Source organism: Tachyglossus aculeatus (genome assembly GCF_015852505.1).
Source record: "Tachyglossus aculeatus isolate mTacAcu1 chromosome 12 unlocalized genomic scaffold, mTacAcu1.pri SUPER_6_unloc_1, whole genome shotgun sequence".
NCBI lineage: Eukaryota > Metazoa > Chordata > Mammalia > Monotremata > Tachyglossidae > Tachyglossus > Tachyglossus aculeatus.
Window position 1 is genome coordinate 15,984,254 of NW_024044828.1, and position 10,622 is coordinate 15,994,875.

General features: G+C 52.5%; 1 protein-coding gene across 3 annotated transcripts; it reads right to left on the minus strand.

The window, feature by feature from the left end:
• Window positions 1-358: 358 nt before the first annotated feature.
• PEX26 (peroxisomal biogenesis factor 26) lies at window positions 359-8,368 on the minus strand. 3 transcript variants are annotated; one of them, XM_038741521.1, is made up of 6 exons: window positions 8,245-8,368; window positions 5,899-6,148; window positions 4,519-4,659; window positions 3,752-4,074; window positions 2,610-2,756; window positions 359-1,791 (listed from the first exon to the last, which is right to left on the minus strand). In XM_038741521.1, the coding sequence occupies exons 2-6, from the start codon at window positions 6,123-6,125 to the stop codon at window positions 1,688-1,690; spliced, it is 942 nt and encodes a 313-aa protein (XP_038597449.1). In that variant the 5' UTR covers window positions 6,126-6,148; window positions 8,245-8,368; the 3' UTR covers window positions 359-1,687. The 3 variants fall into 3 exon arrangements, with proteins under 3 accessions (XP_038597449.1, XP_038597450.1, XP_038597451.1); XM_038741522.1 differs by having other exon boundaries at window positions 5,899-6,151; XM_038741523.1 differs by lacking the exon at window positions 8,245-8,368 and adding an exon at window positions 7,915-7,933 and having other exon boundaries at window positions 5,899-6,151.
• Window positions 8,369-10,622: the final 2,254 nt, after the last annotated feature.

The following is a 10,622-nucleotide window of genomic DNA, read 5'->3' on the forward strand; positions in this document are numbered from 1 at the left end:
CATAGTAAGCGTTTAACAAATGCCATTATTATTATTATTATAAGGAGTTTGATCCCCCTCTCCCCTCCCAGCGGCCAAGAGGGATGCTGTTAGCTGGATCTGCACCTCAGGCCCATTTGGGCTGGGTCGTAGCCTGAGGGGCTCAGAGCCACAGAACCTGGCTTGTGAAGCATCATCACCCCAACCCTCAACTCGTGTGGTCCGGGGAGCCCCCGCAATCCCAGCTCAGCTCCCTCGCCCCGGGTCCGGTTCCTCAGAGTTTCACCTTCATGTCCAACACGGGAAACATCCCAAGCTCTCAGTATACTGGTGCAAACTGTAAAGCAGGGGGTGGGATCGCCACAGAAGATCAGAATGCCTCTTTTCAGCCAAAGTTTTATTTCTGGCATGTGTTCTCCCTCTCCTCCGGCTCCGATTAGCATCCCAGGCTCCGTCTCCAGCCCGTCCGACCTCGGTGTCGGCCCGCTTCTCAGGCTGCCCGAGTGAAAATGGAGCCCCGCACCAAATGCCAGCTCTCGTCTTCAAAATGGGGGCGGAGATCCAGGGGGGCAAATTGGGGAGGGGGAGTTACAGTAGACCGGGGCCAGAGGTGTCCTTGTCTCAGCTGGGGCCCTCAAAATCACCCACACGGCCATTCCCTTGAGCAAGGCAGAAGTGGGGCCACTGACAGTCAGAGTAACGGAGCCGAGCCAGTCCCTCCCCGCCCAGCCCAGTGGAAAATGGAGCTGTGGGCCAAGGTGCAACAGACAGAGTCACTTTACCCTGAGAGATAAGGAAGCTGAAGACTCTTGTTTGCTTTCAGCAGAGGGGGAAGGTGGGGCAGGGTCTTGCCCTGAGAGTGTAAGCGAGGGGCCCAGTGCTAAGTTGGCACTCCCCCCGCCCCCCCAGGAGGTCCGGGCAGCAGGGTGGCACCCCCCACCATCATCCTCCTGTTTAGCCAGACCCCGGCTGGCCTGCGTACTTCGGGATCAAGAGCGGAGTTAAAACCCCAAGAGGAGACTAGGGGGTGAAGGCCGGGGTCGGGAAAATGGAGGAAGGGGCAGGGCTTGCTGCCGCCCTTGGGCATCCTCCAAAGGAAAACCCCTTTCGAGGGCAAGGATCAGGCTCAATCAAGTAGAGCGGACCTCTTCAGTCTTCCAAAGTCACATTGCCCAACCTGCGAGACCTTCCTGCTCCCCTTCTCCTGGCCCTCCCTTTCATGATTTGCAAGCTTCCATCCCCCTTGAAGACCTCCCCATAGAGCTCCCTTTCCCAGTGCTTGCTAAGGGCAACAGAATACCTCATTCTTTATGTGTGAGCGTGCCTGCACACATATGTGTTGCAAGTGCATACGTGTGTGTGCATGTGCAAATCTGTGAGTGGCAGGAGAGGTGGGATTCCAAATGTTACAACCCTTTCAGGGGCCCCTCCGCAGGGAGGACCTTAAAGAGGGGGCAGGATCCTTAAACCCTGCCCCACCCTATCCTGGAGACGGGCAGCAGTGAAGGTTAGTTCAGGCCCACCTTCCCCACAGTCAATTCTGTTCCTTTGCAGCCTGGCTCGAGGGATGGGGGGGCAGATCTGTGGGGGATGTCACTTTCCAGGAGCCCTGGGGAATCTCCATTTCCAGCCCCCTTTCCCCAATCATGGGAGTGCAACTGCTCAAGGGGCGAGCAGAGGTGGGATGCACTGGGGCAGGACCCTCGGCTCAGTCCCGGATCAGGGGCCGGTAGAGGGGGGAGAGCACGGCTCCTCGGAGCCAGCGGAAGAGCTGGGCCAGCCTGTGCAGGAGAGGCAGCGAGGAAGGGCTGCCTGCAAGACACAACACAACACTTCTGTGAATGCTGCTTCTGCAGGTCTTCCTCCCCCACCCCACTTTCCTCTCTTTCACCCTCCCTTCCCACACCTTGAATCTCTCTCCTCACTTCCACCTCTCCAGCAAACCCCGGACCCCCGTCAGGCCTCTCAGACTGGGACTGCTATGGAGTGGGGCTGAGGTGGGGTACAAGCCCACCGGGACGGGGACTAGAGACCCCACTTTCTCCCTCTCCAAGGAAGAGGGAACCCTTGAGATGAGGGAACTGGTGTGGGCAGGGGGAGAAGGTGCCAAAGGAGAGGAGGAAGCAGAGGGGCCGAGGTGGAAGGAATTCTGTCCGTGACTAGGAGAGGGGCTGGCTCTCAGGAAAAGCTGGGGGGGGGGGAATCAGGGCTTATCGGCATCAGACATGTGATCATCCGGAGGAGAGTGAAAGTGTGACTGAGGATATCAAGCAGCTGGAAAAGGACGGGGAGGACCAATGGGGAAGAAAGCCAGAGGGACTTCTGAAGTTCTAACTGATCTAAATGGTTTGCAATCTACAGCATACAGGCAGATTTGCAATGGGAGACCAATAAAATGAAAAGGGGCAGGTACGTTTGGGGGAGTCAGGGGACTGTTTGGTTCTCAGTCCTGGACCCAGGACGCAGAGCCTTGGCCCCGGTGTTCAGGAGATGGCTGGGGGATGGGAAACGGGCCGGTCCCTCACCAGCCCCCTCCAAGAATCTGGGACCAGCCCCATTCCCGCAGCCCCCAGGCAACTGGCCCCCAACCTCGCCCCATGATCGCTCCTACCCTGCCCCACCCCACTTACCTGGGTCAAACCTGAGCACCAGGAGGCCCAGGACCAAAGCAGCCAGCAGGGCCTTCTTGAAAGGAAGGGCCAGGAGGTGACCCGCCCCCGACGCCAGCACTCGCCGCAGCCACAGCAGCAGGACCAAGACCTTGTGGGGGACGGAGCCTGGATGGGGGAGAGCAGAGGGGCAAGCTGGGATTATCCCAGGGAGACAATCTAGCTGTGGATGCGGCGCGGAGGCCTCGTAGGGCCCGGCCGCTCCGGTCTGAGGCACGCCGGGGGTTCTCACCCTCCCCTTTCCCATCTGTCCCGGGGTCTCCCCCAGGTGGGTCTGTAAGGATGGAGCCCACCCTCTCCACATTCGCTGCTCCACCACCGGTCAAGGTCCAGCTGAGCTCTTCCATCCCATCTTCTCCTGCCCGTCCCCACAAAAGCCACTTGAGCTAGCACGCTTTACAGTTCCTACTGAGGCTTCCACTACGGGTTCCCACAGGTCTCTTGGCCAGTCTGTACAGCCCAAACTCAGTCACCCCCACTATGCTCCTCTGCCCTGGGAAATGGCACCAGCTTTGTTTGGAGGCTGATGCGAGATTTCAAATTTCTAGCATCGTACCTAGTCAGGTTAGTGTCAAGTCCCGGGACAGGCCTCAATATCTACCTGGTAAATAGGTCACCCTCCACCCACACTGGCAACTGCCTTCCTTGTCCCCGGGCCAGGGGGATGGGGGACCCTGTCAAACAGAGAAGGCCCGATGGAAAAATCCCTCAACAAGCCACACCAGTTATTCTGACTAGAGGTAACAGGAGAGTTCAGGGTAGGGGATCTGGGTTCTAATTCCGATTCCACCACTTGCCTGCTCTGTGACCTTGGGCAAGTCACCCAAGTCTCTGTAAAATGGGGAACCAATGCCTGTTCTCCCTCCCGCTGACTGTGAGCCCCATGTGAGGACAGGGGGCTGTGATTATCTTGGCACAGAGTAAGTGCTAAATACCACAATTATTAGTCGAACCGACGCACTCACAGGCCCAAGTGCAGTGCTAGAGGGTGAGGTGGGGAGGAGGACCAAAGCTCTCACCCAAAACAGGCTGAGGAAAGGCCAGGAGTTTGTTGGGGAGGGTGGAGGGCTGGAGAGGAGCAGGGAAAGGCAGAGATGTCCTACCTTCCCGTTTCTCCTTGGGCGGGGGGCACTGCTGCTCTTGGGCTGGCCGAGTGGCCTCCTCGGGACCGGGCTGCCCCTCCTCCTGTCTTGCCTTGTCGATGGCTTCCAGGGCTCCCAGCCGCTGCTCCTCACTGAGTCCCGCGCAGCCCCGGGCCAGTTCCCGCGCCTCTGCCCAGCGGCCCAGCGGCAACAGGACCCGCAGCAGGTGAAGCTCCACCAAAGCCCCGTAGTCCCGCAGGCCCTGGTTAGCTGGCTCTCTCAGCCAACCGCCCGCCACCTCCAGCATCACCTGGGGCTCCTGCACTCGGCTGTACAGGAGGATGCTGCCCGCACCGGAAAGAGGTAACGGCATTGGCGCCGTCCCGGCACCTCCCACCACTGCTATTCACTTCTTCCCCACCCCCCCACGTGGTCCCTCTGTTTAAGGTACGTCCGCGGGATCTGGCCTAATTCCGGGCTGCTCTCCCACTACTCCAGCCCCGGCCGGTCATTAGCTCATCAGTCCCTGGAAGCAGGCGGGATTCGGGCCTGGCCAGGTCTGCACCTCTGGTGGCCCCTCAGTTCTATTTTTCCTTGTGAAATTAATTAAACAAATTGGGTGGGGCTCAAGGGAACAGCAGCCTGTACCCTCCCATACCCGTTCCTCACCAGGGCTCCCGAGTTCCCGGCCAATCGGTAGCAGGGAACCGGGGACGGCGTTGGCGGTAGTGGCAACCCCCCCAGTGTTTCCGACCGCCGTGCCGGAGGCGCTGCGGATACTCACTCACCACAGCTCCAGGAGTTGAGGAGGCAGGCTCTCCGGGCCCGGGTAGTACCGGAGGACCCACGGCAGGACTTCCCGCCACCGGTCCATCTCCGCTAGGGCCTGGATCCCCACGACACACAGGGAGCATTTCACTTCTGCAGAGCTGCCAAACACACCGATGGCCTCGGTTTGATTTCCCCCTCCCATCCCCTCCACACCAAACTAAGGCCCTTCCAGCAAGGTTGCTGCCTCTTTCCCTTAGGAGAACGGGCCAGTGTGGGCCAGCTTGTGGGTACAGAGGGAGGGCAGAACTAGAGCCCTTGATTTCTGCCTCCTTTTCTCTTCCCTCTCCACGGAGGGCAGACGCCCAAAGGACCCGGAGCAGAGACCTGCTCTGTGGGTGCTGATTGTCAAGGCTAATGCCGTCACAAACATACACCCTACTTCCTCTACAATACCCTATCACACACGCACCCCCCACCACGCACACACACTCTCTCTCTCTCTTTCTCCTCCTTCACCCCCACCCCAACTGGTCCCAGTCCTTTCTGAGACAGCAAGGGGCGAGAATCAGCCATCAACTTTGCATCCGAACTCTGCCACAGCTAGCTGCGGGACCTTTACGGCGTTCCTTTGCAGGCTCAGTGGAAAAGAGCCCGGGCTTTGGAGTCAGAGGTCATGGGTTCAAATCCCGGCTCCACCAATTGTCAGCTGTGTGACTTTGGGCAAATCACTTCACTTCTCTGTGCCTCAGCTCCCTCATCGGCAAAATGGGGTTAAGACTGTGAGCCCCCCATGGGACAACCTGATCACCTTGTAACCTCCCCAGCATTTAGAACAGTGCTTTGCACATAGTAAGCGCTTAACAAATGCCATCATTATTATTATTATTATCTCATCATCATCATCAATCGTATTTATTGAGCGCTTACTGTGTGCAGAGCACTGTACTAAGCGCTTGGGAAGTACAAATTGGCAACATATAGAGACAGTCCCTACCCAACAGTGGGCTCACAGTCTAAAAGGGGGAGACAGAGAACAAAACCAAACATACTATTGAGCGCTTACTATGTGCAGAGCACTGTACTAAGCGCTTGGGAAGTACAAATTGGCAACATATACAGTCCCTACCCAACAGTGGGCTCACAGTCTAAAAGTCTAAAACATACTAACAAAATAAAATAAATAGAATAGATATGTACAAGTAAAATAAACAGAAATAGAGTAATAATAAATACAGTAATAAATAAATACTCCACTTTCCTCATCTGTGAAATGGAGGCAAGATGGCCACAAGGAATTACTGATGATAGTTCCAGTCCCCGTTAGAGTGGGATATACCCCCCGTGGTAATCTTCCTGAGTTCCCCTACACCCCCCCCTGACCCAAGTCCCTGGCATACTTGTCCCTGCTCCCATCCTCGGGATCGGAGGCCAGGATCTCACAGCCCCGCTCACATGTCTCCAGGGCCGCCCTGAAGTCCAAATCCACCACGAGCTGGTCAGAGGCCTCTTCCAGCAGGAATACCACCAGTGGGGTTGGGGGGCCGGTGGGTATGGGTTCGCTGCTCCGGAGGGGACCAGCTGCCCCCATCGATCCGGCTAAGGTTGTCGATGAGTCGCTCCGCATGGCCGGTTCCCAGGTGCAGCTTCCTGCTTTAATAATAATAACAGTAATAATAATGGTAGTATTTGTCAGGACTTTATGATGTGCCAATCACTATGTTAAGCACTGTGGTAGATACAGTCAAATCGGACACTGTCCCTGTCCCACAGAGAGCTCCCAGTTTGAGAGGAGGAGAGCAGGCATTTTGCCCCCATTTTACAGATGAGGAAACTGAGGCACAGAGGAATAATAATGATGATGATGATGGTATTTGTTATGCGCTTCTAGCACCGGCGTAGAGAAGGGAAGCAGCGTGGCTCAGTGGAAAGAGCCCGGGCTTTGGAGTCAGAGGTCATGGGTTCTAATCCCAACTTGTCAGCTGGGTGACGTTGAGCAAGTCATTTATCTTCTCTGTGCCTCAGTTCCCTCATCTGTAAAATGGGGATTAAGACTGTGAGCCCCCCATGGGACAACCTGATCACCTTGTAACCTCCCCAGCGCTTAGAACAGTGCTTTGCACATAGTAAGCACTTAACAAATGCCATCATTATTATCATTAAGTAGACAGATGTTAATACCATCATTCATTCATTCAATCATATTTATTGAGTGCTGTGTGCAGAGCACTGTACTAAGCGCTTGGGAAGTACAAGTCAGCAATATATAGAGCTGGTCCCTACCCAACAGCAGGCTCACAGTCTGGAAGGGGGAGACAGACAACAAAACAAAAAATGTCAGATAAAGCAGCGTGGCTCAGTAATAATAATAATGGCATTTATTAAGCGCTTACTATGTGCAAGGCACTGTCCTAAGCACAGGGAAGGTTACAAGGCGATCAGGTTGTCCCATGGGGGGCTCACAGTCTTCATCCCCATTTTACAGATGAGGGAACCGAGTCCCAGAGAAGTTAAGTGACTTGCCCAAAGTCACCCAGCTGACAAGTGGTGGAGTCTGGATTTGAACCCATGACCTCTGACTCCAAAGCCCGGGCTCTTTCCACTGAGCCACGCTACAGAGTCAGAGGTCACGGGTTCAAATCCCAGCTCCACCAACTGTCAAATGTATGACAAGGCACTTCTCTGGGCCTCCGTTACCTCACCTGTAAAATGAGGATTAAGACTGCGAGCCTCCCGTGGGACAATCAATCAATCGTATTTATTGAGCGCTTACCGTGTGCAGAGCACTGTACTAAGCGCTTGGGAAGTACAAGTTGGCAACATATAGATCAATCAATCAATCGTATTTATTGAGCGCTTACTGTGAGCAGAGCACTGTACTAAGCGCTTGGGAAGTACAAGTTGGCAACATAAAGAGACAGTCCCTACCCAACAGTGGGCTCACAGTCTAAAAGGGGGAGACAGAGAACAAAACCAAACATACTAGCAAAATAAAATAAATAGAATAGATATGTACAAGTAAAATAAATAAATGGAGTAATAAATATGTACAAACATATATACATATATACAGGTCCTGTGGGGAAGGGAAGGAGGTAAGATGGGGGGGATGGAGAGGGGGATGAGGGGGAGAGGAAGGAAGGGGCTCAGTCTGGGAAGGCCTCCTGGAGGAGGTGAGCTTTCAGTAGGGCCTTGAAGGGAGGAAGAGAGCTAGCTTGGCGGATGGGCAGAGGGAGGGCATACAAAATAAAATAAATAGAATAGATATGCACAAGTAAAATAAATAAATAAATAAATAGAGTAATAAATATGTACAAACATATATACAACCTTGTAACCTCCCCTGCGCTTAGAACAGTGCTCGGCACATAGTAAGCGCCTAATCAATCAATCAATCGTATTTATTGAGCACTTACTGTGTGCAGAGCACTGGACTAAGCGCTTGGGAAGTACAAGTTGGCAACATCATCATCATCATCAATTGTATTTATTGAGCGCTTACTATGTGCAGAGCACTGTACTAAGCGCTTGGGAAGTACAAATCGGCAACATAGTCAGTCCCTACCCAACAGTGGGCTCACAGTCTAAAAGGGGGAGAGCCATTATTATTATAAATAGAATGATACACACACACAAACACGCTTAGAGCAGTGCTTTGCACATAGTAAGCGCTTAATGCCATTTAAAAAAACCCACATATATATGTATATATATATACAGATATATTCGGCCAGGGACTTTTCCACCTGCAGAGCGATGCAGGCTCTGAGCCTCGGCTCCTTCGGATGGGCGATCCGCCCTGTGCCCACCTCCAACTTCAACCCCTTTAAACCCACGCTAGCGAAGCAGTAGTTGCCCACCGGGTTCCCGCAGCCAGCGGCCTGGACCGGCGAGTTCTCGCGAGATCTGAGCAAGGGCTTCTGGGAATTGTAGTGTCTCCGCCGCTCGTGTCCCAGAGAGCGGGCGGGGCGAAAGGAAGCCGGAACTACACTACCCAGCATGCACCTCGCCCGCTAGGGAGGCCAGGGTGCGAAAAGGATTCTGGGACTTGTAGTTGGAGGGTGTTCGGCCCTGCTTCCCTCAGGGTCGGCCCTTTTCCCTCTCAGTTCCTGAGGAAAAGACTAAGGCTCTAATACTAAAACAACAGATTTGGTTGATTCATTAAACTCCCTTCCCTTCCCCACAGCACCTGTATATATGTTTGCACGTATTTATTACTCTATTTATTTATTTATTTTACTTGTACATATTTATTCTATTTATTTTATTTTGTTAGTACGTTTGGTTTTGTTCTCTGTCTCCCCCTTTCAGACTGTGAGCCCACTGTTGGGTAGGGACTGTCTCTCTATGTTGCCAACTTGTACTTCCCAAGCGCTTAGTACAGTGCTCTGCACACAGTAAGCACTCAATAAATACGATTGATTGATTGATTCCCTAGGCGAGCTAACCTGTTAGCGCTGAGTGTTACTGCCATATGGTTGTCTGGCTTCAAATCGGATCATCAGTCAATATGTCAACCCATCAGCCGGTGTGTCTTGAGCATTTACCATGTGTAGAGCACTGTACTGAGCGCCTGGGGGAGAACAGTAGAATAAGTAGACCCCATCTCTGCCCTCAAGGATCTTGCGGGCTAGCTGGGGAGACAGAGACGTTCTCGATTACAGGTGTTGGGTAGGGACTGTCTTTATCACTCTTCCCAAGGTCTATGAGCATTCCTGGCTCATTCGAGGCTCCACTGGCAATAATAATAATAATGGCATTTATTAAGCGCTTACTATGTGCAAAGCACTGTTCTAAGCGCTGGGGAGGTTACAAGGTGATCAGGTTGTCCCATGGAGGGCTCACAGTCTTAATCCCCATTTAACAGATGAGGTAACTGAGGCACAGAGAAGTTAAGTGACTTGCCCAAAGCCACACAGCTGACCGTTGGTGGAGCGGGATTTGAACCCGAGACCTCTGACTCCAAAGCCCGGGCTCTTTCCACTGAGCCACGCTGCTTCTCCGGCTCAGTCATTCATTCATTCAATCGTATCTATTGAGCACTTACTGTGTGCAGAGCACTGGACTAAGCACTTGGGAAGTACAAATCGGCTAAAGAGACGGTCCCTACCCAACAACGGGTCAATCAATCAATCAATCAATCGTATTTGTTGAGCGCTTACTGTGTGCAGAGCACTGTACTAAGCACTTGGGAAGTACAAGTTGGCAACATAGAGAAGCAGCGTGGCTCAGTGGAAAGAGCACAGGCTTTGGAGTCAGACATCATGGGTTCGAATCCCGACTCCACCACATGTCTGCTGTGTGATCTTGGGCAAGTCACTTAACTTCTCTGGGCCTCAGTTACCTCATCTGTAAAATGGGGATTAAGACTGTTAGCCCCACATGGGACAACCTGATCACCCTGTATCCTCCCCAGCGCTTAGAACAGTGCTTTGCACATAGTAAGCGCTTAATAAATGCCAATTATTATTATTATTATTATTATTATTATTATTATTATAGAGACAGTCCCTACCCAACAGTGGGCTCACAGTCTAAAAGTCTAATAATGGTGGTATCCAATCACGTGGATTGCATATTCCAGTCAGTCAATCAAATAAGTATGCAGAGCGTTCTAGTAAGTGCTTGGGGAAAAGTACAGGGCAACAGAATTGGTAGAAAAATTCCTTGCCCAGAAAGAGCTTACAGTCTAGGGAGAAGCTTGCAGTCCAGCAGTAAGCAAACACTTGATGCTGATTAAGGTATTTATAAAGTGTTTACTCTGTGCCAAGCATTATGCTAAGCCCTGGAGTATATACCAGATAATCAGATACAGTCCCTTTCCCCTCGTGGGGCTCACAAAAATAGAAGGAGAATCTTATCCTCTTATCTGATCTTATCTTATCCTCCCCTTCCTTCCTCTCCCCCTCGTCCCCCTCTCCATCCCCCCATCTTACCTCCTTCCCTTCCCCACAGCACCTGCATATATGTTTGGACATATTTATTACTCTATTTATTTATTTATTTATTTTACCTATACATATCTATTCTATTTATTTTATTTTGTTAGTATGTTTGGTTTTGTTCTCTGTCTCCCCCTTTTAGATTGTGAGCCCACTGTTGGGTAGGGACTGTCTCTAGATGT